Below are 26,934 nucleotides of genomic sequence, written 5' to 3' on the forward strand. Positions count from 1 at the left end.
TTTTATTTATTGACATCCCAAATGGTGCCCCCCTCAAGTTCTCCCTCACAGTGTCCTTTCCCCCATCTTCCCTCCCCTTTGCATCTGAGAGGGCCCCTCCCTGGGACGTCAAGTCTCTAAAGGATTACAGCCTCAGCTTCTTTTTTTAATATTTTTATTTTCTATATTCTTTGTTTACATTCCAAATGATTTCCCCTTTCACGGATTCCCCCCTCCCCATATGTCCCATAAACCTTCTTCTCTCCATCCCTTCTCCAATCACCTCCCTCCTTTTTCTCTGTCCTTATATTCCCTTCCCATGCTAGATCAATCCTTTCCAGGATCAGGACCCTCTCCATACTTCTTCATGGGAGCCATTTGTTATGCAATTTATGCCTTGGGTATTCAGAGCTTCTGGGCTAACTAATATCCATTTATCAGAGATTGCATTCCATGTGTATTCTTTTGTGATTGGGTTACCTCGCTTAGGATGATATTTTCCAGATCAAGCCATTTGCCTAAAAACTTTGTGAATTCATTGTTTCTAATTGCTGAGTAGTATTCCATTGTATAAATATACCACATTTTCTGTATCCATTCCTCCTTTGAGGGGCATCTGGGTTCTTTCCAGCTTCTGGCTATTATAAATAAGGCTGCTATGAACATAATGGAGCATGTGTCTTTATTGCATGCCGGGGAATCCTTTGGGTATATGCCCAGGAGAGGTATAGCAGGGTCCTCTGAAAGTCTCATGTCCAGTTTTCTGAGGAACCTCCAGACTGATTTCCACAGTGGTTGTACCATCTTACAGCCCCACCAGCAGTGGAGGAGAGTTCCTCTTTCTCCACATCCTCGCCAACACCTGATGTCTCCTGAGTTTTTGACCTTAGCCATTCTGACTGGTGTAAGGTGAAATCTCAGGGTTGTTTTGATCTGCATTTCCCTAATGACTAATGATGTTGAGCACTTCTTAAGGTGCCTCTCGGCCATCCGAATTTCTTCAGGTGAAAATTCTTTGTTAAGATCTGTACCCCATTTTTTAATGGGGTTATTTGGTTCCCTGGGGTCTAACTTCTTGAGTTCTTTGTATATATTGGATATTAGCCCTCTATCATATGTGGGGTTGGTGAATATCCTTTCCCAATTTGATGATTGCCGTTCTGTCCTTTTAACAGTGTCCTTTGCCTTACAGAAACTTTGTAATTTTATGAGGTCCCATTTGTCAATTCTTGATCTTAAAGCATAAGCTATTGGTGATCTGTTCAGGAACTTTTCCCCTGTGCCCATGTCCTCAAGGGTCTTCCCCAGTTTCTTTTCTATTAGTTTCAGTGTGTCTGGTTTTACATGGAGGTCCCTGATCCACTTGGAGTGAAGTTTAGTACATGGAGATAAGAATGGATCAATTCGCATTCTTCTGCATGCTGACCTCCAATTGATCCAGCACCATTTGTTGAAAAGGCTATCTTTTTTCCACTGGATGTTTTTGGCTCCTTTGTCGAAGACCAAGTGACCACAGCCTCAGCTTCTTAAAAATAAACTCTATTTAAAAGGAAAAGCTGGGCTGGAGAGATGGCTCAGTTAAGAGCAGTGGCTGCTCAGAGCTGGAGAGATGGCTCAGCAGTTAAGGGAACTGGTTGCTTTTCCAGAGGACCCAGGTTCAATTCCCAGCATCCACATGACAGCTCACAACTGTCTGTAATTCCAATTCCAGGGGATCTGGACACCTTCACAGAGACATACATACAGGCAAAACCCCAATCAGTGATAGAAGAGCAGTGGCTGCTCTTCCAGAGGTCCTGAGTTTAATCCCCAGCAACCACATGGTGGCTCACAACCATCTGTAATGGGATCTGATGCCCTCTTCTAGTATGTCATATACACACACACACACAAACACACACCAATCTTTTTTTTTAAAAGGAAAAGTTAATGAAATTTTCAGAGGGGAGGGGCAACCTTATGCCCAAGTGGTTCTGGAGTGAAATCTGTAAAATATTTAAGCAAGAAGTCACAATGGTTTTCTACAAATCCTTTTATCCCAGCGTCTGCTAAGAAGGAGATCAACATTATATGGACACAGTGAGGTAGCTCCACGGGTTAAAGCACTTGCTGCATAGGCCTGATGACCTGAGTTCAAATCCTAGAACCCACAGTACAAGGTGAGAACTGACTCCCAAAAATTGCTTTCTGGCCTCAGGGCAGTGGTGGTACACGCCTTTAATCCCAGCACTCAGAGGCAGGCAGATTTCTGAGTTTGAGGCCAGTCTGGTCTACAGAGTGAGTTCCGGGATAGCCAGGGCTACACAGAGAAACCCTGTCTCGAAAAAAAACAAACAAACAAAACAAAACAAAAAAACAAAAAAAAACAAAAAAATTACTTTCTGACTTCCAAATGCATTCCATAGCATGGGTGTATCCTTACTTAACTTACACACATATTACACACACACACACACAGACATTAAAATAAAAAATTAAACATTACAGTTACCAAAACTGAACAAGAATAGTACAAAAAAATCTATATATTTTTATATAGATATAAAAATACCAATATACCTTATCATGAACAGATACAAAAATTTAAAAAAAAAGACTTAATGAAATAAATCTAATAATCGACTAAAAAATTTCTATACCATGTTCAACTAGGACTTACCAAGAAACACAAGATTGGTTTAACATTTTTTTAAAAGTCAGTCAATCTAGGCAATTTCTCAGAGTCTTCCTATCATGTGACTCTAGATGCTGAGAAACTGACAAAGCTAACCAAGGCACCATGTGCCTCCATGGGCTTACATCTTCGATAATTTATTTTGGCACTCAGAGTGTTCTGTGGGCCTAGCAGGGAAGTATCTCTATTACCAACTGATGCAATCAAGTCCAAGACACCGTGGGCGACACCATCCCTACTCAGGGGTCCTGAACTGTGTAAAAAAGCTAGCTAAGCATGAGCCTTGAGCAAGCCAGCAAGCCACACCCACCCATGGTTTCTGCTTCAAGTTCCTGGCCTGGCTTCCTTTAAGAATGGATGGTGACCTGTGAGCTGAAGAAAACTCTTTCCTCCCGAATTCCTTTTGATCATGGTATTTGTTCCAGGAAAAGAGATGAAACTAGAACATACAATGTTGATGGTTCAAGTGACTGAACATCATTAAGATTTTGATTCTTTCCAGATCTATCTATGGACTCAAAACAACTACAGTCAAAAATCCTAGCAGGTGTTTGCTGTAAAACATAAAACAAATATTTCTGAAATTCACATAGAAATGCAAAAATGAAAACAGTCAAAACTTCAAAACAGCAAAACTGTAATGATAAAAGTCAGGGACTAGAGAGGGGAGGGGCCACAGTGAGCACCACTGACAAGGGTGGCTTCCCACGCACACACCGTGATCACAACACAACTCATTGGCTTTGGAGTACTTAGCTGTTAGTTACCAACTGTGCCTCAATGAAACTGAAAAACTACATCATCCAGTCTCAGGTCCAGTCTTTTGTACTCACCATGTCAGCATCCCATTCTGCAGGCAGAAAAATGCAGACTCAAAGGGGCCAGGTGGTTTAAAACAGCATTTTTCCTCCTCATGTCCTGGAATATGCCTCTCATCCAGACAAGTGGGTACTGACCACATCCATGGATTTTCTCATTCTATCCTTGTCTCCTCTCAAAATGAAGAAATGAGTTGTGGGTCCTCTGCCTACACAATCACCTGTACCCATACTACGAGACACAGTTCCACCACCTCTCCTCTCCTGATGTCGATGTCTGTCTCTGTCTCTCCCTCAGGGGGTGGGGGTGGGGGGTTGCAGGGGTGGGGGGGTGGTTGTGTGTGTGTGTGTGTGTGTATGAACATGTACCATAGCATACTCATGAAGGTCAGAGGACAGCTCTGTGGAGTTGGAGTCTTCATCCACCTTTATGTGAGTTCTGTGGATCAAACTCAGGTCACCAGGCTCCTGGTGCAGTAAAAGCCTTTCTTTACTCTGAGCCACCTTGAAGGCCCCTCACAGCTATTTTACAGATAAGGAAATGAAGACAGGAAGAGGAAAAGGCCTTAGACCTCACAGCTAGAGAACAGCAGAGCCAGATTCCTCAAGCATATCTCAGCAGCAGGGCTTGTCACCCCTCCCCCATTAAACTGCCTGAAATCTAGACTCGTGGAGCCAGAGCCCAAAACAGACTGCCCCTCCCCTGCTGTCCCTATCACCAGTCCTGGGTAAAAACAGCTGCTCTGTGTAAGGCTGTTTTGGGTTGTAGCAAGGCCTCAGTTTAGTATTGGGTTATTAATTCACTTAAATGGAAATCTGGTTTCTAACCAGTACTCATGTCATATCCATGCTCAAGAAAAGAGAAAAAAAATGAGTCTCAAAGTTCCAAAGTGCATTAATTCTGATGTGCTGCTGGCCAGGTCTGCAGCCAGACCTGACTCCTGTCTCCACTATGCCTCAGCTGAGGAAACCCTTTTCTACAGTGTTTCCAGTGTGACAAGAGTCGCTAGACAGGGCGATAGAGACCAAAGAACAAATGGCAACTGTAAGCAGAGAGTAGCAGGAGAGAGAGGGGGGCCTCCAGTGCTGGCTGGCATCCACTCTAATGAGCCTGTGTGAGGAGCCATCTCCTCACCGGAGGGCACAAGGGCTATCCTGCTACCTCACTCTATAATTTGAACAGAGAGAGGCAGTACTACATGGACAGCAGGCAGGAAGGGGACTCATCACAGCAGTCTCACCCTAAATACAGTCAGAAAACAGCAAACAGCACAGGGCACCACGGTAGGTCCCAGGAGACGGGAAGAGCCCTGCATGAGCCGTGTCCTGAGGTTATAATCTAGGAAGGAGGCAGACTTTGAGCAGCAGACTAGTCAGATGAATACTAGTCGGCAAAGGTGTCTACAGGAGTGGGTTAAAGGAAGCCACAGAACCCTGGAGCTCTAACTGCACAACTGCACCCCATCTCCTGAGGCACCTGCACACTCCAGGTGAAGAGGGCAGCCTATAGGAAGTGAAGTGGGAGGGAACATGCAGGAGAACTGGCAATGTAGGCTAGCCATTACAGAGCCCGTGGGATGCTAAAGGAGTATGGCCTGCCTCCTGAGCAGAAGAGAAGCAGGAAGGCTCTAGGCAGGTCAGGAAGATGGCCAGAGAAACGTGTCTCTGGCTCCAAAGGAAAATTAAGAGCCAGGGCTGATGAGGGCTTTGCCGTCCATGAAAGAAGTGGCTGTGGCTATGCTGGGTTACACAGAGGGAAATGGTTTGTGCATACTGACCAGAACTTGACCTGAGAGAGGGGTTTCAATGATGTCAGTGAAACCTAGCTCCTCACCACAGGCGACTGCCTGCTGGCAGCTCTCCCCCCTCTCCCAGGGCCAAAGAGAATCGAGGACACGTAGGGTTTGTCCCACATCCAACATTGATCTCGGCCCTCTGGAATGTCCATGTCTTCAGAGCAGGCAGCACAGCCAGACAATAGGCCAGAGCGGGTCAGCTCCTGACCCACACAGCAGTGTCTCCCTGAGCCCCAGTGCACCCCTGCTGGGGAACTGGGAGCCTACACTGAGCCCTTGGCTCCTGCAGTCCAGCTTGTGTGTACAGCAGCAAGTGTCCCACAGATGGCAGTCAGGTCTCCAGCTCCACATGAGGGGACTTGAAATCATTCTTTACACAATGTTCCACCTTTTCACCATCCAGAAGCTGTCTTCTCCAAGGCCACAGACAGTGAGGCAGAAGATGGTGAGCATCTATTCAGACCTCCCTTCCTGGCTGGCCTAATGCCTGGTACCCAGGGAAGGTGGCTGTACACTCCGGATCTTGCCCTCCTAGGTTACAGGCCAAACTCACTTTTTTTTTCCTGGTTGTGGGTTCGTCCACAGTGCTGTCTGTTCTCTTGCCTTTTGGTACAACTCTACCTTTCCCTTCTTGCCCTTAGATCCTCATCTCAGGGCCTTTGTCCTCAGCTCCACCTCAGCCCCTGCAGGCCCCACAGCACAGCCATTACCCACAAGCAATTACCAAAGCTCACCAACCCCCAAACTGCAGTCCCCCACTTCTACCTTCTCATTCTCCAGTGTCGTCCATGCTGCCCAAACCTCTGGTCCTTTTAGCCTCACTCCCCACAGGCAAACACTGCTTAGTCCTGAGCTGTGCTAGGATCATCCTACTCTAGGATCTGTGCCTACTACCGCCAGGCCCCTGGTCTGTTCTCTGCTTACCCTCACAGCAGCTGGAAGCAGCCCTCACCTGACTTCTCATTCTCAATGCCACTCTCCAGATCTATAGCCCTGCAGAATCCTCTAACCATCCCCACCACTCCAGAGAGAAGACAGCTATGGGGGGGGGGGGGTCTCCTTTTAAAAACCCTTCAGAACTAAGGTCAAACTCTGGAGCTGAGTCCACCTAAGGTTCCCTGCCCATACAAGCCCAGCTCAGAGCCAGAGACTCAGTCCAGCCCCTTCCATAAGCTCTTGCTCCCTGAAGATGCCCAGGGGCCCTGTGTTTGGCCCTGTGTGTGCTACTGAGGCTCTTTTCTTGCCACTTCCTTTGCTGTGGACCTCACCATCGGTCCTCGTCCCTGAGCTGTAGCTCTGATCTTGCAGCACCTGAACACACTCTCTGTGATAACCAACTTGCGCAGTCCTCAGACACATAGGAGCTGTGTCATTCTGCTTCTGCAGTGGTCTGGGCTGCTGGCCCTCTCGGCTCCCTCATTCACCCACCCCACACAATCCATGCTCACTGCATGTCTTCCCCAATCTTTCTAGTTGGCCCGGCTACTTCTTGTCTGCTTTTATTTGCATGTCTGCCTCATGCTGGAGTTCCTGTCATTTCTCTCTGGCCTTGGCACAGCAGACTGCTATATGACTGAGTAAAGGTGGGTCTGACTATTGGGAGATCTGACTATGAGGAAGGGGCATCATGAGGAGAGGTGGCCAGAACCTGTGAGGACCAAGGGCACCCAGAGAAGCCTTGCATCTTGCCGAAGTTGGTGCTTGTGATAACTTGTTTAATGGTGTCAGGCTTGCTGGACACTTAGCTACTTCTGTCTGTCCCAACTGCAGCTGGTGAAGTAACAACACAGACTTCTGGGAAGCTCTTGTCTGTAGCCAGCATCCTTTAATGATGCCCTGGAGGAGCAGAGGATGGAAAGAAAGCCCCAGAACACCAGGCAGAGCAGCACTGAATGCTGCCAGCACACCATCTGTCTTCATTCCACATGAAACTCCCTTTTCAGGTCATGATGGTTAATATCCTCAACTTGACAGGATCTAGAGTCACCAAATGACAAGCCACTGGGCAAGTCTCTGAGGGCACTTTTAAAGTTGTTAACTAACGTTGTCTCCTAAACATGGCCAGCGGCAGTAGCCCACGGCTGGGATCCAGCACCGACAGAGGAGAAACAGGGCCGAACATGACTGCTCATAACTCTTTTCCTGGCTGAAGATGCCATGAGGCCAGCTGCCTCACACTCCACACTGCCATGCCTGGCTATCACTGGCAAACCATGAACCAAAGTCAGCCCTCCCTCCTATCCTTGAGTGCTAGTCAGATGGTCACAGCAGCGAGAACTAACACAAACTCTCCTTTCATCCCTCCCTCACCAACGGGATACACTCCTTTCCCACCCCTCTGGAAGCTCAAGGCTTCTCCTGGTGCAAGTTTCTCCTAGGGCTGGCTGGCATCTGGACACCAGTCCCAAGGGCTCGGGATAGATGCACAGTCACTCTGCTGTGTCTTCCAGGGTGCTGCTCCTGAATAGACTTTATTGAATAATCCTGCAGTGAAGACCTCCCATCCACAACACACAGAGCTAGCTCAGACTGAGCAGCAGCAGTGACCACAAACTACTGACACTGACCAAGTTCCTGAGTACCTGCTGTAAGTTAAAAACAAAACAAAAATCACATCCCCCATATCATGCACAAGGAAACTGGAACATAATGAGAGTCAGTGGTCCAGCATCTTAGCAGGGATGACAGCAGCCACACCCATCCGAGTATGGCATCCGTTCTGACCGATGTTATATAAAGTTATTAAGCAGTAGCTCAACTCTGATAGGGCTATGGGCTGGGCACAGCCAGGGCCATGTCCATTTCCAGCTCACTTTGAGAACAGATCCGCCATGCTGGGGCTTGGTGCCTCTGAGGAACTGTGGGAGCCTCAATTCTATGAGCTGGGATATGAGTATAACAGACTTGGTAGGGAATACTGTGGACACAAAATGCTACGCCAAAACATGCCAGGTTAAGCAGGCTGTAGCCACCAGGACCTCTCAAACTAGCCCCTTCGTGGTGTAGCATTGCCCAAGCCCTGCAAGCAGGAATCCAACCAGAGCCTGTTACCCAGTTCATCTGGGTGGCAACAGCCTCCTAGCTATAAGCAGAAGGCCACAACATTTCATGTACCTTCAGTAGGCAACTCTTTATAAAACGGGTCAGTTTTTAAGAGTTATTAGCAGGAACCAGCACAATCATGTCCCATGCTGTGACTCTGCCAGTCCCCCTGAATCCTGGGGTGAGGCCTTGTAGTTACCCCACTGAGAAAAGCATAAGTCATAGTGCTGAAAGGATAAAAAATAATACAGACTAACTCTAATAACCCCAAGAAGTCAGAAGTTTAAAATGCTATCTCTCTTTGTTAGAAACTAGGTAAAAGGTCACATTCCAGAGCCCGCCCTCTGTTTAGAGCTAGCAGAAAGGCCTTGAATAGGTGATCCTGGCCCCCACAAGGTAACAGGAAATGGGCTAAGCTTATCTTGCTTCTATAAACTGCTTGTGCCATTACCCCTATGCAGGAGTTTATGCAGCTATAGACATTTAAGAAAATAGGAAACTAATTGGTCCACTGAGCGCAGGCTCTGATAATTTAAACTGATTGGCCTAAAAACTACAAATCGACTGGCTCGCATTTCACGGGCTCCCCATGCTAAGAAATGATTGGTTTGTGATTCTCGGGCTTTGTCGTAAACTTATAAAAGCTGTCGCAATTCAGCACTCGTGATCCATAGTCCTCTAGCCCTGTGTGGTGTATGGCTGTAGAACCCAGAATTCTGGAATAAAGAAATCCTCATGTTATTGCATCAAGACCGTTTCTCGCGAGTGATTTGGGTGTCGCTTTCTGTGGCATAGGGTGCTGGGGCACCCTCAGTTTTTGGAGGTCTTACAGTGCCACATTCCAGCCCCAGCAGTGGGAACGATTGGATTCAAATCTCCAAAAGGCTGAGCTCACCAGGCAGAAGCCCTCTTTGGGAAAAGTGACCACTGAGCACCCAGGAGACTCTACTCTGAGCTGCCCTGGCTTGAGTCAGTTAGAAAACATAGTGCTAAGGTGCTTCCCCTCCCTAGGTATTGGCCCTTCTCCATTCAGTCAGGACAGATCCCCTGAGCAGCCAGGATTACACCAGGGCCTCTCGGAGTACAGACCTCCAGAACCAGCTGCCTGGGATCACCTTCTTCTGAAGACCTTGGAGGCAAAGAAAAGAAGGCAGGCCCATGGAGATGTGTGACAGAGAGGAGGGAAAGATGACCAAAAGAAAGGAAACACTACAAACAGAACCACAGAGTAGGAAATGAGGCAGCAGTCTCCCAGTCAGTAGCAATAAAGGCACAGCTATTTTAAAGCAGCCACCCCACCTCCACCCTGTGAGCATGCAGAAGGATAAGTAGGAATAAGAACAAGGCAGGAAAAGTAACTAGTATTGTTAGGAACTAAAACTGCCATTGTCAAATAAAATACAAAACAATCAAGATCATTAAGGAACATCAGGATAAGGGCAGATAAGAACTGGACAGACCGAGTCGGCCTCTAAGACCAGAGAAAGGCAAGTAAGGAATGTGCTCAGCCCTGAGGGGATTATACCACCATTCCTTCTTCTCAAACTAGGAATAGAATAGTCCATCCAGTTCGGGGATTTGCAGAGAGATGTGGCCTAGCTAAGGGGAGGGCGTCCTTTGCTCAGAGCAGGTTTTCTGCAGTGTCTTCAGTGGGGACGACTGAGACTGAGACAGGAGCATCGGTACTGCGTGAAGAGTGTAAGTATCAAGAGGCCTAGCGGAAGCTTGTGGAAGTGTGCCCAGCCTCTTGCCACCTCAGCTCAGCATCCACACAGCTGCTCGTGCTCATTCTCACAAGCAAAGCTCAGTCCCAGGGCCAAGATGGTACCTACACCAAGGCCTGGGAGAGGTCCTGAGAGAACAGCTACACTAGTTACAACTTGGAAGCGATTCTCTTAGAAAACAGCTCCACAGCAGGTTCCATCCACCAAAACGGACTAAAAACAATAGCACTCTAGCATTATCCTCTTCCCTGCAGACTGGCATCTAAACACCATCACAACAAAAGAGACTCACAGTCCCAAAAAGGCCTCGGCACCAAAGCTGATACAACTCTAAGCACCTTATTGGACCAAAAAGCATGAAGCAGTCAATACACATGCACACACACACATGCACACACACACACACACATATATATAAATACACACATACATACACACATAAATTCACACATATACACATATACTACATACTGACATAAATTCACACATACACACATATACATACTGTAGTGGTTATTCCTGGTTGTCAACTTGACTATATCTGGAATGAACTCTGACCTGGATCTTGGCTTAGAGATCCTGAGGCATAGTAGCTATGAATCCCAGAGGATTAAGACAGGGAGTTCTTTGAGTTCAAGGTCATCTGGGACAAATCAAGTCCAAGATCCAGGTATGGTGGCATACACCTTTAATCTGGAACACACCTTCTGCTGGAGACCTACAAGGGCACTGGAAGAAGGAAGATTCCCTCTCTCTTCTTTGCCTGCTTGCCTTGTGGGACTAAGCAACTGCTAGATCCTTGGGCTTCCATTCACAGCTGCTGCTGACCATTTGAGACCCTACTCTAAGCCATGCAGTTGGAGCCTCCAGCAGGGAGTCCAGGATGTGAACTGTGCTTATTCATTTTCCTTCTGCACACAGCCAGGCCTACAAGGCCTGGTCACAGAGCTGCTCAGCTGCTGGCCATCTAGCCCACTCACCTCTCACACACTAATCTCTGCTTCCCAGAACATCTGGCCTACACCATACAACTACCTTATTCATGCCCTTCCAGTGTAGGCTGGTCCTACCACTACACAGGCATCCCAAAAGGAAAAGTTCCAGCTTTCGGTCTGCTAACAATAACAACAGCAGCAAAGAAGTGGGGTGGCTCCCAGGTCCGTCCAGCCATGGCTTCACAATGGGAAACGGCCTCCACTGTGGGTAACTTGTCACAGGCCCTAGCACTTCAAGCCCGGGCTGTTCTAAATTCACAGCAGTTGGCTCTGGCTCTTCACTCTCTGACAGTCACCTTTGTGCCAACTGGGTTCCAGGCCCAACCCAGAGGTGCAGATTCATCAAGTCCAGGGGTGCTAGTCCGAGAACCCCATGCTTTGCCAGCTGTCCTAGTGACTCTGAGACTTAGACCTCCAAGATAAAATTTTAAAGGAAAACGCATGCAGCTTAATGTCTGGGCACAACCTTAACATGTCACCTGGCAAGGCTCCCTCCCTCCACACTACAGTACCCCAGAGAAGGGTTCCGCCTGGCCCAGCCCTTGTAGATGAGTCTTTGGAGTGGTAGACACCCTGCTGTCCTGATATGCCTCCCAGTCACACCTGGACAGCAAGGGCCATCTGACAGACTGCATCATAACCCTTCACATTCAGGTTGCAGAACAAAGCCACAGACATCTAAAGGGCTCCAGACCAAAGTTTTGAGAATATAATCAGAGCTAGCCTCAGTGGCCAGGAATGGTAGCTGTAGCGGACACCTGAAATCCTGGCACTCAGGAGGCAAAAGCAAGGTGATCAGGAGTTCAAGGTCATCCTTGGCTACACAGAAAGCTCAAGGGTAGCCTGAGATATGTTAAGACCATAAGACCACATCTCAAAAAATGGAGAGGAGAAAAAAAAAGACAAAGATCTAGAGAGAGACTCAGCTGAGAAGGCAATCATTACATGACTGCAACCAGCAAAGCTCCCAGAGGCAGAGAATTGTTAACTAGGAACAGTGAGCTGTTCCACATTAGGATGAGACAGGGAAAGGTGGCATCACCATGAAAACATGCATAGCTTAGCCCCAGCGGGTAAAGCCCAACTAACACAACCACTGTTACTGCACAGCCAGCCAGCAATACGATTCCTCCTGGGCTGGAGGGCTGGCCTTGTGGTTGGCCTAGGCACTTTGGCTCCACTGAAAGCTGCAGTTACTGCAAGGGTCCATGCGCCCTCACCACACAGCTGCTGCAGCAGGCCCTCCAGGCTGTGTCCCTACCTGCAGCTCACCCAAGGCCAGGCATATCAGCAGTGTCTGCAAATCCTGACCCTTGGCCACACGACTACACTGGGCTGGAGAAAGAACTATGTTGTCAGTGCAGGGAGCTGTAAATGTGGATCCTTTGGGGAGGTCACTCGAGGCCACACATGGACACAGGAGGGAAGAAGATGGGAAGTAGACCCTAAGGGAAGGACGCTCACACTCAGTAGCTTTTCCTGTGTATAGACACTGTGGGAAGGTTCGTGTCTCCGTTTGGCTTTCTGAAATGGGTTTGTGTTACTTGCTAGCAAAGAAAAGGAACTCTGGGTAAAATAACTAAAAACTCTTCACCAGCTAGAGGATATTATTCATCCTCTTCATTTCTAAAGACCCAACTTGACTTTTATCACTTCTAAAATGCACATATGCTTTTAATATAAACATGTGAGGTTTGCTGTGGCAACTAATTTCAAAAACAGAAGCAAGGCAGCCACCAGGATGTGACATCAGCACAGAGAAAGCTCCAGATCAAACAGCCCTCCTGTGCCTGGGACAAGGGGGCAGGCAGGCTGCACAGCACAGACTGAGGCAGCAGCGCCTCTGCTCTGCCAGACTGGGCCAGATGGGACTTTCTCAGCAGAACCCAAATCCCCACTCAAAATGGTCACACATCTGTAAGGCTTCAGCAGATCGCCCTCCCCAGCCCTGGCCCCAGTGGGATTACATAATGGTACAGACCTCTGGCTGGATGGCTTTGAACACGGGGATGTCCATCAATGTGATCTGACTCTACAAGAGAATAGGGATACAGGGTTAGAGGCTTTAAACAGATGCTGGAAAAACAGAAGTCTTAAGTATTCATGGGGTACCATTTGATGGCTGAACAATCATGTACAATGAGTGACATTTCAATCAGCTTAAATATATCTATCTTCTTAGATATATCATCACTTCTTAATGACAAAACACACAAAGTTCTCCAAGCTCTCTGCAGTACAGAGCTCACCCTCTGCACTAGCAGAGGCTGGGACTTCTTTCTCCACAGATCAGTCCCTCTCTACCCCATCCCTCTTCCCAAATTCCCTCACTTCAGGAAGCCACCTTTCCATATATGCAACATACAAGAGAGACCATGTGGCACATGTCTTTCTGGTTTGCTTCACCTAACAGAATACTCTCTGGTTCCACCTGTGTTGTCTCAACTGACAAGGTTTCATTCTTTTTTACAGTTGAATGATAACCCACTGTGTGTGCCCCATTTCATCCATACATGGTTTACCCACTCCGTTTGTTTCCATGTCTTGATATTGCAGGCAGGGCTGCAATAAGCAGAAGTACAGACTGTGCTGACTTTGGAGATATAGCCAGTGTTGGGCTGCTGCAACACAGAGCAGTTCTCTGGTTTCCAAGAAACGACTTCACTGTTTTCTGTAACAGCTACACTAATGCGCATGCCCAGCTACAGCACCCAGAGGTGTTCCTCCCTCTGCATCCTCATCAGTGGGTACTGTCCTCAACTTTGTGGTAGCAGCCATTTTCCTGGAGTTAATGAGCTCTCATGGATTTGAGCTGCTTTATTCTGATGACTTCTGGGTATCCCTCCATGTTCCACGGCCCCCTGCATGCCTTCTCTGGGCAAGCCCACCAGGTCTACTGCTCATTCATGAATGTTGTCATCTCTCTGTTTATTTTGGTTTCGTTTGTGTTTTTTTGCTAGTAAGCCTTCTGAAGCGCCTTATATAGTCTGGATACTAACCTCTTGTAGAATGTATAGTTTGCAAGTGTTTTCTCTCATCCTGGGGCGTTCCTTCACCCTGCTGACTGCTTCTTTTGCTGGGAGAGTTTCTGTGTCTGATATAACCCTGTTAGTCCATTGCTCCTTTCCTGCCTTGCCCTCTTGAAGCCCCTTGAGCGGTGGTTTTCAACCCCTCCCCATGCTGTGATTCTTCAGTGCACTCCTCATGCTGTGTTACCTCAACCATAAAATTATTTTCATTGCTATTTCATAACTGTAACTTTGGTACTGAAATAAATTGTAATGTCAATATCTGATATGCAGGATAACCCTGTGCAGGTTGTAACCCAAAGGTTGAGAACCACTGCCCTAAAGCATAGCCTGTCATGACCATACCTGAGTGTATTCTTCTATTACTTTCAGTTTCAGATCATTTTAATACACTGAGAGTTACTTTTATTGCTGATGGGAGATGACAAACTTCTGTGCTGCCCGTCCTACCACATCCCTCCCTATAACTCTGCCCATGCCTTCCCTTTGAGTATGCAATGAACTTATAGCTGCGGACCTTAGTCATTTGGAAGGTAGTTTGGAAATATTTATGCTACTTGGTTCCTGCCTCAACTATGAATTATTTTTCTAATTTTAAAAACTTCTAAATACAATATTTTAAAATTTGCATGATAGAGACACTACTATTCAAATTTAAATAAAAATTGATTTCTCTTCTGAAGTCTCTACCTCCCCAAAATTACATGGTGGAGAACTATTCGAGATGTGTCCACAGACCCATCTGAGACCCTGAACTGCTTATTACCCACTAGCCCTCAATGAGCTCAGAGTAGAAGCTCTGGAAACTTGTAGGCAGCGTGGCAAGCCGCCCACTCCTACTGTCCTACTGCCCTCTTGCACAAACCCGGAAAGAAAAGAGAGGGGGTGGGGTGGGGGTGGGGGGTCACACCACCACACAGGCTCTGAGGCCAGAGATGGGACCAAAAGCAGATGCTCATTTGGGGACCAGGGCCAAGGTCACTTCGTGACTTACCCATCTCTATGTGTCACCTAGGAGGCAGGTGTCAATCACCACATGCCTCTGAGACAGGGAAGTGGGTCATGGGCCTTTCTAACACTTGGTCTACTGAACCTACCCAGTGGGACACATTCAGACATTGCAGTCCACATGGTAGAAATTCTAAAATAAGATATGCACAATGTCTGATGTGACAATAATAAATTGTGTGTACATGTACACAGTGAGGGGGTAATGACAAATGTAGCTAATACAGACACAGAGATAGTCTCATGTACTAGCACACACATGTACAGTCCAAACGCCTGGACATAAGGCTCACTGTTTCAGCTGAACCATCACATGCCAAAGTTGCTCTAAAGAGAAGGAAACAGAGGCTGTTATACTGAGCCACCCAAAAGCCTTATACCAAGAAAACACTGGAGAAAAATGGCAACACGTGTTACCTGTGACCAGAGCTAGGGCATAGGCATGGAACTATAGCCAGCTCCTGGCACAATTTAAAGGTTGCTGAAAAGCACAGAACAACTGACCACAGCATGGCATCCTCAGAATCAAATAGGAGGGAAATGAGCAGGACAGTAAGCAGCCTGTCCCTCCCAGGGCATAGAGGGAAATATTGCCACTAATGGTACCAAGAACAATAAGGCACCTGGCGGAATCCCAGCTCTTGTGCTTTCCCCATGGTGGCAAGAGTTGTGCGACTTCTGCATACCTTGGGCCCAGTCCTCATGTGAGTACCATAGGCCCACAGAGCACAGAGCTCCACCCCAGGCAGTATAGACAACTGCTGCCTTTTCTGTTATACATACACCGGGGTTGTTAGCCATGTGCTACCACCCCTGGCTCAACTGCACACAGGAAGCAGAAAGACCCTTTGAAAACAGGAGAGTTGAAGCCAACAGCTTCAGGAACCTTGAAAAGCTCCCCTGTGCTTCTGTCCAGTAGAGACCAGCAGAGTGTGTGCAATAATACTTAGGAGAAGACCTAAGTCAGGCTGATGGGAAAATAAGACGTTCTCTTCTCTGGCCATTTGCTTACAGGTTTACCATAGAATTTCCAGGCAATGACAACATACCAGCCATGTCTCTTTGAATGGTCTGCTCCACATCCTGATGCCAGCTCAGGCTGTCAGATTAACACTATACTCAATGGTTTCCTCAGACATATCTGGATGGGGACACAGGTTGATGGGTAAACGCTTGCTGTCCGAGCACAAGGGCCTGAGTGGATCCCCAGAATGTGCCTAACATGCTGGGCATGGTAGCATGTATCTTTAATCTCAGTGCTGGGAGGCAGGGATGGGGGATCCCTGGAGCTCCCTAGCCAACAGACTAGTTTAGTGTGTGCCCCAGGCCACTGAGAGACCCCCACCTCCAAACATAAAATGGAAAGCAACCGGGAGGGACACCCAGCATTGACCTCTGGCCTCTGTGCCACACATACCAAGTGCACATGTACACACAAAGAGGAAAACAAAAGAACAAAAATACCAACAGTGCTGCTCCCAAGATGGGGCCTGTCTGTTCCCAACACAGAGAAGCTATGTTTTAGAGACCTGCTCCATTTCTATCTCTCTACTTTGACTAGAATGGATGCAGTGTCCAGGACAAGCCTCTAGCAAGACAAATACCCAAGGAAAACTCACCAAGTCACTAATTTCACAATACTTTATGACCATGCCAAACTTGTTCAAAGGCTACTACTGAGTAATCCTTCCCCAGCGGTATAGACTCCAGTGCGGTCAGATATGCCCACAGAGCTAGGGCGCCACTCCCACTTGTTTCCAGGCACCAATTCACACAGCGGAGGGCCTAAACAGGAAGCACTAGTCATACCTCAGGTCAACTGGCCATACCTACAATGCCTTTCCTCATCCCAGGAGCAGGTCCACTCAACACCAAGTCAGGCTCTGAGGAGAAAGAGCCATTCATCACACACTACATGACACCACTGCACTGGGTTGAATGTCACAGCCTGAACAGGGCCTATCAGGGCACTGTGCATCCTCCACCCAACCCCCAAAAAGTGGTTTGATGTGGGAAACTGGCTGGTTAGCCAAAATATAAAACAATTATGATGAATATACAGATTACTAACAGTACCACACTAAATTCTCACATATGAGCCATAGCCTTTATATAAGGCTTTCTCAAGACCATGATAAGCAAACAAAAGCTGTTGGCTAATATTGTACTGTATAATAAAAGAACATTATTGATAGTCCCAATGAACAGCCTCAACCACTGACAGAACACTCTCAGTCAACTCCAATAGTACTCCTGAGTTAAGAGCTCACAAGAGCTAAGGGGGGCCCATCGCCAGCACAACGGAAGCCATGGCCAGAGCCACAGCCACAGCCATGAGATCTATGACCAGAGGGACAAAAGCCATGGCCAGAGCTACTAGAGCCAGAAGATCTAGATCCACAGCCACTCAAACCCAAACTCCAGCCACAGAAGCCAGAATCAGAAGCAGCCCGAGAGTGACGAACACAGCCATGGGAGTCCTTGACCACGTGAGCTATAAGCCATCTGTGCGTAACTATGCATATTTATGTCTTCTCTTAATGCTTAGTCTGTGCTTGCAAGAGTAACACAGACCACCTTCTTCCTAATGTTAAATTCAGAGCAAAATGATTGCATTCAGGACATGATCTGATGCACAGAGCATGGAGCTACTATCTATTCCCATACTGCTAAATGGAAAGGTCCTCTGGGCCTTGGGTCACACCCTAGGTTTACATATCATCGCCTACAGAGGGAATGAGCACATCACTGACAGAACCCTGAGAGATACAGGAGAAGCACAGTCACATAGGAGTTTTACAGAGACCTAGGTGACAATACAACAGTGATACATACAGAAGTGTGGCTAGATATCAGACCATCAGCTATAGCAGCAAAATTCTGAAATAGGGATTTGATTTTAAAAATCATGGTTCTTTAAACATCTGAATGTTATATATACATCTATTAAAAAAGTAGTAATGAGGATGGGCATAGTGGCTCACACATTCAATCCCAGCACTTGCAAGACAGAGGCAGGCATATCTCTGATTTCGAAGCCAGCCTGGTCTAGAGAGTGAGTTACAGGAAAGCCAGGACTACACAGCAAGTGTCTGAGTGTTTTTTTTTTAAGGTGAGATCTATACACATTAGCCAGATACAACTAATTCCTGCTAATGCTGGATTTCCTCCAGACATTTCTGTCATTCTATGTATTAAAGTTATTTGCATTTCTTCACATACTCTCACAAAAAGTTTACTCCGCTAAAGCATTTGCATTCTGTTAACTGCTGTGTCCTTCCAGAATGCAGGCTGCAGCTGCTGTCATGTACACACACACACACAGTCTGTGGGCCTACATGCTGCTGTCATGTGCATACATACACACACTCTGTGGGCTCACATGCCACCGTCATGTATACACACACACACACAGTCTGTGGACCTACATGCTATTGTCATATGCACACACACACACACACAGTCTGAGGATACACATGCTGCTGTCATGAGAACTCACACAGACAGTCTGTGGGCCCACACACTCATCATCCCTTGTAACTGTAAGAGGGTTTCCCTATACTTTCACATATCAGGGCATCCTTCCTTTCCTGTTCTTTCTATCATTTAGACACAGTCTCACTATGTAACTTTGGCTATCCTGAAGCTCACTATGTACACCAGGCTGTTCTCCAACTCACAGGAACATGCTTGCCTCTGTGTCCTGAGTGTGAAGATTTAAAATGTGCAATACTCTGCCCAGCTCCAGGGAACCTTTTCCTACTCTGTGGCTGGCTTATGCATCAGCAGCATGTAGCAATCATTTCACATATCATGACATGTCAAAAATATGTCAGTGGTTTTGAGTGGTTCTCATGTACTGTACACTTTTAATTAAAGAAAAATTCAACTTCCTTTTTAAACATAGTTCCTAAAGATCTGATGATGAACAAACTGAAACACCTAAATCTCTTGTAAAGCCCAACTGTCTTGGTCAGGGTTTTACTGCTGTGAACAGACACTATGACCAAGGCAACTCTTATAAGGGAAACATTTAACTGGGGCTACTTACAAGCTCAGAGGTTCAGTCCATTATCATCAAGGTGGGAACGTGGCAGCATCCAGGCAGACATGGTGCAGGAGGAGCTGAGAGTTCTACATCTGGTTCTGAAGGCTGCTAGCAGAATACTGGCTCCAGGTAGCTAGGACTAGGGTATTAAAGCTCACGCCCAGTGGCACACCTACACCAACAAGGCCACACCTTCTAATAGTGCTACTCCCTGGGCTGAGCATACACACACTATCATACCAACCAACTGTTTTTGAAGAAACTCCATTTTGTGCAAGACCAGAGGCTAAACTCCAATCCCAGGTAGAAAATCAGAGTCCTCCTGAGCAAGCATCCTATGACAACCCACTCCCCTTAGCAACAGCCAGTCAAGCCAGGCGGTGGTGGTGCTTGCCTGTAATCCCAGCATTTAGGAGGCAGAGGCAGGCGGATTTCTGAGTTCGAGGCCAGCCTGGTCTACAGAGTTCTAGAACATCCAGGGCTACACAGAGAAACCCTGTCTCGGTGTGTGTGTGTGTGTGTGTGTGTGTGTGTGTGTGTGTGTGTGTGTGTGTGTATGAAAGCAACAGCCAGTCAGGCTACAACAGCAGGGTCAAGATGCATACAGATAACTTAAGACAGCCTGTTTGTCAGGTGGTTCTGTCCTCCTGTTCGATTCCTACAGATTATGCCAAAAATGCAGTTTTTAAAATATGAACTTGCTGACCTATATGAAAATTCCCCACATTTGCTATAACCATAATAAAAACCCTGAACCATAGGCTAGAGGGGTTTTCATTCTGACCCACTGCAATGGTAATAGTCTGAGAGACCTTCCTGGAACGCTCATAGTAAAGACCCTTTCTTTATGTTTTCTATCAGAATTGGCTCCTTGGTAGTCTTTGGGTACCTAAAACTTGGGCATAACACCTTAATCCGCAACCCCTAGCCCCCAGCCTCTGATCAAGACTAACCAGAATGAAGAAGTAGCGTTGTGGCTAGCCCTGGTGCTGTGTGTACTCTGACACTAAGTCAGCTTCTCCAAGAGGGCTACCTGGAGCAAGGAGTGAATCAAGTGCTCAGGACTTCATGTGACCCTTCTAATGAATAAAGAAACCAATCACTGGGCGAGCAGGTGGGACTTCCAGGCTGGACATAGGACAGTGGGAAAGGCAGGACGGTGGGAGGACAAGATGTAGCTACAAGTGGCCCCTGGTTAGTGGATTTGCCACTGGAGGATTTTTACTTAATATGACTTAAAAGATTAGAATTCTAGTTGTTGCACCCAGTGATTGAATAACCTGTTGTTTCTGAACTAAGTTTGTGTAGTATTGTCCTTCACATGGTGACTCAACTGGGTTCCAGAGAGAAAGGTATGATGGCAAAGCATGGGTTTGCAAGAAGTACACCCCAAAAGGCTATGGAAATTTTGAAGCGTGAGGTTGGTGTGGTAGGGACCTGCCAGTGGGAACTTAGCGAGCTGGGTGAAGAGGTTTTGGAATTCTGGTCAGAGTGTCCAGGAGATGCCAGCCCACCAGAGCCTGCCTGCGTAGCGTGGGCTGCATTTTTTTTTAATATTTCCTACTACAAAGAAGGAGAAAGAGGAGGGAAGGAGGCAGAGGGAGAGGAAAGGCCAGAAAAACAAGGCATAACTACCCTGGGTGATGTCTCCTGAATAATGAGCAACGCAGCTCTGGTATAGTTAGTGACAGTATGTGTAAAAGGGGGGCTTCCTCTCCAGATGCTGCCTTTACAGTAGACTAGAATAACAAAGCCACTGGAAAAACAATGGCACCTGGTGTACAAGGCCTTTGTGAAAAGGAAACTAGAAAAAGCCTATGAACCTGTGGAGTCAGGTGCCATCACAGACAGATTAACCCACTGTAGTGGACATCATGAGAGTATCAGGTAGACCATGAGGAGGTGAGGGCTTCAGAGCCAGCACTGCCAGATGATGCAGAAGAGAACAATGACCCTAGGACTTTAGTTTCTCTATAAGAATGTGTCAGCTATGGTTCTACTGATGTGATAAAACACCATTGGAAAAAACATTTAAAGAGGGGCTTGCTTATAGTTCTAGAGGGTTAGTCTATAACTATCATGCTGGGGAACATGGCAGCAGGCAGAAAGGCAGGCAGGCAGGCAGGCAGCTGGCATGAAGCTGGAATGGTCCCAACATGCTTACATCCTGATCCTCAGACAACAGGCAGAGAGACAGGCTGGCAAGGGCGTTCGAAATCCCAAAGACCACCTCCAGCGATGCCTCCAAAGACACCTCTTCCAACCCACAGCTGAACTTCCCACTCCTTTACAAACTGGGAACAAAACTTTCAATACATGACCTGGTTTTGGGGGAGAGGAGGACATTCTCATTCAAACCACCACATTCTACTCCCTGGCCATAGGCTAGTAGTTACACAGAATACAAAATGCATTTAGTTCAACTTCAAAAGTCCCCATAGTCTTTCATGGTTTTAACACTGTTTAAAATTCCAAAGCCCAAGGTCTCTTCTGAAACTCAAGGCAATCTCTTAACTATAATCCCCTGTAAAATCAAAAAGCAGATCACATACTTCCAACATACAATGGCATAGCAGATACAGTACCATTCAAAAAGGAAAGATAGGAAATGCTGGACCAAAGTGAGACTGAAAACCTGAATGTGAAACTCCAAATTCAGTATCTCCATATCAGATGTCCAAGGGCTTAGATGGCTTTTTATATCTACCTCTCCTGTCCCACACCCTGTCTGCCCTCAGCCAGGTATCCCACAACTCTGGCATCTCCAGAATCCAGCAGGGTCTCTAATGCAATCGAGGCTAAACCTTCACAGCTTCATGCAATGGCCTTTCTGGGCCTCCATGAAGGATCAACCCTGACCCAAGCCTGGCCACAAAGGCTTCCCTAACCTGGGAGAAAGGAAGACAGCTCAACTCCTTTCCTGTATCCTTCCTGACTCTAAATCTAGAACCACAAGGTCAAAGCTGCCAGATCCTTTTGTTTGCCTGGGATGGAATCGGCCTAGCATAAGCTTTCACTTGTTGAAAGTTTTCCTCCATACATAAACTTTTCTTTTTTACAAGCTACAGGATTAGCTGGGTAGATCTTACCCTGAGGTACTATCCTTTTATTCTAATTAGCTTCAGGCCTCTTTAAACTTTTCATCTCTCTAAGCACAGGACTTGGCTCCAAAATTACACTCACAGATATTCTGCTTCTCTTCAAACTATACATTTTGTATTTCTTTTTGCTACATTTGCTCCTTTTCATTGTACATCAGGATAAGAGTGACCACTAATAACAATGTGACACAGTCAGTACACTAAGCTGTCTTAAAATCTCTGCCAACATTAGTCCAAAAGTCTTCAATTTTGTGTCTGACAGATTTTTTGGACAAGGGCAAAAAGTGGCCATATTCTTTGGCAAAATACCACAAGAAAGGTCTCTACCCCAGACTCTGACACCTCCCCCCTGTCTAAAACCTCTCATATGCCAGACCTCCACAGTCCACACTGTCTCTCATGTTCACACCAGGATGGTCCACTGAGCCTTCTGATAGCCTTCTTATAGCTTACTAGCCCACAGACACAAAGTCCTCCATATTTCCCCCAAAATAGCATCTTAAGCTAGACATTGGGGGCCCCTAGACTTCAGCATGGGAATCGAGAGAGAGAGAGAGAGAGAGAGAGAGAGAGAGAGAGAGAGAGAGAGAGAGAGAGAGAATGAGAATGAGAACACAAAGACCTAATACATCAAAGTCCTGTCAAAGTCCCTAAATGTCCTAACCTTGTTTTTTGGCTTCTGTGGTTCTGTTTCTGGCTAACTAATCTTGTTAACTGAATATATCAACCCAGGATATAATTTTTGTGCTTAAAAGCTCACCTTGAGAAGTATCAGGACCATACTCAGGTCCCAAACACCTAAGCAGGCCAGCTAATAAAGACTTGCCATTGGTTTGAACCACTGTCTGAGTGGCCTTCTCTGATAGGTACCTCACAACATCATAGGTAATACCCCAGTGCCTGGGTGCCAACTTAGTTACTATTCTATTGTTTTAAGGAGACACCATGTCCAAGGCAAGTTATAAAAAAGGGAACATTTAATTGGGGGGACTTACTTATAGTTTCAGAGTTGGCTTAGTCCCTGATTATCATGGTGGGGAACACGGGGCAGGTAAGGATGGTACTGAGCAGTACCCTGATCCTCAGACAGCAAGCAGACAGAGACTGGGCCTGGCAAGGGCTTTTGAAACCTCAAAAGCCATCCCCAGTGACAAACCTCCACCAAACAAGGCCACACCTCCTAATCCTTCCTAAACAGTTCCACTGGCTCAGACCCACACATTCAAATATATGAGCTTATTGGGGCCACTATCAATCAAACCTCCACAGAAATCAGACAAGATGCCTCATCTCACTGCTGTGAGGACTGAATTCTTTCAGTCTATATGCTTAGTAAGCACCTACTATCAGCACATTTTGGACACAAAAAAGTGAGAAATGAGTCAGGCCCTATCCCTAGGTTCATCCTCCAGTACAGGAAACATGAATGATAAACCAGGTCACACATCCATGTTATATCAAGTGGCAACTGCTGTTCTGAAAAGCACAAGCAGAAAGGAGAGAGATGGTGGCCCTTTTAGCCCAGGGCAAGCATCACATAGGACAATGTAAGGACATATAAACAGAGGCTGAGGGCACAGAAAGGCTGAGGCCAGAAGCTATGAAAGTGGGTAGAAAAGTGGCTCCAATACAGCTGCAGAGACAGGGGAGGGGCAGGAGAAGGCATGGCCAGACTCTGGGGCAGGACATGGTAGGCCTCAGGAGTAAAAGTCATTGGAATGAGAACTGACTATTTAAGATTTAAAGTATGCATGTGGGGGCAGGGTAGGGGGGTGTTCCTACAGAAGCCAGCAAATTGGATTCCCAGGTACTAGAGTTACAGAGAGTTGTGAACTAGCTCCCTGACATGGGTATGGGAACAGAACTTGGATCTACAAAAGCAATGCACACTTTAACCTCTTAACTACTGAGTCATCTCTCCAGAACTTTTAGACATACTGAAGGCTCTGCAGAGCCTGACTAAATAAATCTGGAAGCCCAAGAAGGCACAGCTACAAATATGGATCATTGGCATGGCCCTGTAGTTAGCATGGGTCCTCCATACAGTGGGAGAACATGAAGAAGTGGGCATGTCAGGGAACAGCCATGGTGCTGCAGAGAAACACAGCCCTTGGAACAGTGCTGAGAATCAGGCTTGCAGTCTCCCAGTGCCAGCATTCCCCAAGGGAGGGAAGCATCATGGGACACCAGTCCAGCTCCACTAAGGGATCATGCCCTGTCAGACCAGCAGTTAAGCACGAGCTACAGGAGATGGTACATGAACATACAGAAGGCGGAGTAAACAGGAAGGAAGGAAACGGAAGCACACATGCTGTGTCCACAGCTGGAAAGTGTAGTGAGCAATATGCCTGGCCTTGTGTCAGCAGCAGGTCCAAATCTTCACCAAATGCGCCTGTGTGCTGTGTCCTGTATGTGTGCTCTGTGAACTGGGCTGAGTCCTGCTCCTTCTCTTATCTGTAAGCTTCCCAAAGCAGCCAATTGTAAACCAAAAGCATCCTTTACCCATCACATGCTCTCCTATGGTGTACACATGTGGCATTCCCAACCTGTGACTCCCTTTAGCACCCGCGACAGAATCACTGTCCCCATCAGTTCCGTGTTACTTACGGCAAACTCCTCGGGAGTCACTTTCAGAACGTCGAAGACGACAGCATCGTAGCTCTTGCTGGCATAGTCGCAGCTCTGGCCCTCCAGCGAGTCTGAGCTGCTGCTGCCCTATGGAGAAGGCGAAGAGAAATGCCACCTGGCTGGTCTGGCCACCCTGAGAGGGCACGATGAAAGGTGTCTGCTATATGCCACTCTGCTCTGTGCCAGGCTCTGACACTACACACACCATCTTAGTTCCTTACCTATGCATGCTATAATGCCCACTGTTCAGGTAAGCAAGCTGAGTTGATGCTCTGTCTCCAAGCTTTCTTACCCATAAAGCCAAAATCCAGAATATGAACCCATTTTTCTATCTGAACCCACAAATGGGTTGGATCATCACCCCTTACTGCTTCTAGCTAGCAGTGTAATGACAGGAGAGAGTCAGAGCCCAGGGCTGTGGTGTAGCTCAGTGCAGACAGAAGAGAGAGAGGTGACAAATTCTCCCTCAGAAAAGGCCCCTGGACCGGGGACCTAGGGAAATCTCCATTCTGTTTTTTTGCTTGTTTGTTTGTTTTGCTTTTAGTTTGGTTTTGGTTTGGTTTTTTTGCCCTTTACTTTTAAAGATTTCTTTCATTTATGCATATGCATGTGTATCATGCATGCACAGGTGCCCAGGGAGGCCAGAAGGCATCAGCTCCCCTGGAGCAGCAGATGCAGGCAGTTTGAGTCACCTGACATGGGTGTTGGGAGGCACACTCTGTGAGAGCAGCCAGCACTCTCCCTTCGTCCTAGCTGACATCAGGGCAGGACACTGTAACCATGGTAACTCTGGCTCACAGGGTTGCTGCCCTCACCAGTGAGTGAGTGAGCTGAGAGATAACTGTGAAGCGTCAGTGACTGCTAGGGAGCAGAATCCCTCTGGCTGGGGTTACAGAGTCCTGCACAGCAGGGGCCTCCCACAGGGAAAGAAGGGGAACTCCCCAATTTGGACAGAGGTCATGAAGCCCACCCCTGAGAAGGTGCAAAAAGTTGAACACAAATTCTCTTTAATGTGACTGCATTTCATCAAGTTCCTCCTGGGTAGTCCATCATGCTTACCACCCAACCTGTGCCTGTCCATACATGGTCTTACTCATCTCAAATCATGGAAAAGGAGTTTGTAGTTTCTGTTCATTCCACCATCTCAGAGTAGGAGTGAGGGAATCTGCTCTCGTTAATTTTTTTCTTTATTTCATTTTCTAAGATGGCTGTATCTGGGAAAATGTTGCAGTCTTACTGGAATCCAGGGTGTTTAGGGATCACGGAAGAAAGCTAACAGTTATGATAGTGCATGGTCAGAAAGCCAAGAAGAAATGCAAGCAGCCCCCTCGGTGCCTGGGCCTGAGGTGTCTATAGGTGAGTCTCCCACACTGACACTCCACCTGGTCTCAGGACAGTGCCCTGTGCTCAGCAAGCACACAGGCCGGGATGAATGCTGGCCACAGTGCTGCCACCCCGCCTTAGGCGCTCACTTCATGGTGCCATGTCTCATCTAGTACAAAATCATATTCTTAAATCCCAAATCCTAGAATAGCAGCATAGGTTACTAAACAAGCCAAAACCACCACCTCTCTCCCCAGACATGCTGGCCCAAGGTGTACGACAGGTATCATTTTAATAGTTTGTTAAATGGAAGGCTTTGTCCCCTGAGAATAATCTAATCTGAACAAAGCTAAAAAGAAACAGACTGGCCCTGTGCAGCTGGAACTGGCCGAGATCTTGGTCCGCAAGCTTCATCTGCTTCAAGATCCAGCCTAGCCAGGTTGAGGAGCAATATGTTAAGGACACCAACTCAAAAGTCAGGGAGAGTGGGTTTGAACCACCCACCTTCCCAGACAGAGGAAGCATAGTTTCTTCTCCCCTCTGTGCTTTGGATTCCTCATCCTAAATCTGACAAAAGTGTGCCTAGCTGACAGGGTTACTGTGGAATGAGAGAGAGCCCAGGAGCATGCAATAAAAGAAAAAGGGAAAGAGAAAAAGGAAAAGGAAAAGGAAAAGAAAAAGAAAAAGGAAAAGGAAAAGGAAAAGGAAAAGAAAAAGAAAAAGAAAAAGAAAAAGAAAAAAAAAAGACCAAACTCTGGCGATCTGGATG

At 46.9% G+C, this 26,934-nt stretch overlaps 1 protein-coding gene across 5 annotated transcripts in view; it reads right to left on the reverse strand.

Annotated features, from left to right (window-relative positions):
* Nucleotides 1-26,934, reverse strand: part of Ralgps1 (Ral GEF with PH domain and SH3 binding motif 1) — a 237,172-nt gene that overhangs the window by 178,708 nt on the left and 31,530 nt on the right. For 4 of the 5 annotated variants that reach the window (XM_052182232.1, XM_052182231.1, XM_052182229.1 and 1 more), the window contains exons 3-4: nucleotides 24,822-24,929; nucleotides 13,010-13,060 (exon numbers count right to left, since the gene is read on the reverse strand). In XM_052182232.1, coding sequence (XP_052038192.1) covers nucleotides 13,010-13,060; nucleotides 24,822-24,929 — 159 coding nt within the window. The remainder of the gene's footprint in view (nucleotides 1-13,009; nucleotides 13,061-24,821; nucleotides 24,930-26,934) is intronic. The other variant, XM_052182230.1, reaches the window with a different exon arrangement.

Source organism: Apodemus sylvaticus, chromosome 5 (assembly GCF_947179515.1).
Source record: "Apodemus sylvaticus chromosome 5, mApoSyl1.1, whole genome shotgun sequence".
Classification (NCBI taxonomy): domain Eukaryota; kingdom Metazoa; phylum Chordata; class Mammalia; order Rodentia; family Muridae; genus Apodemus; species Apodemus sylvaticus.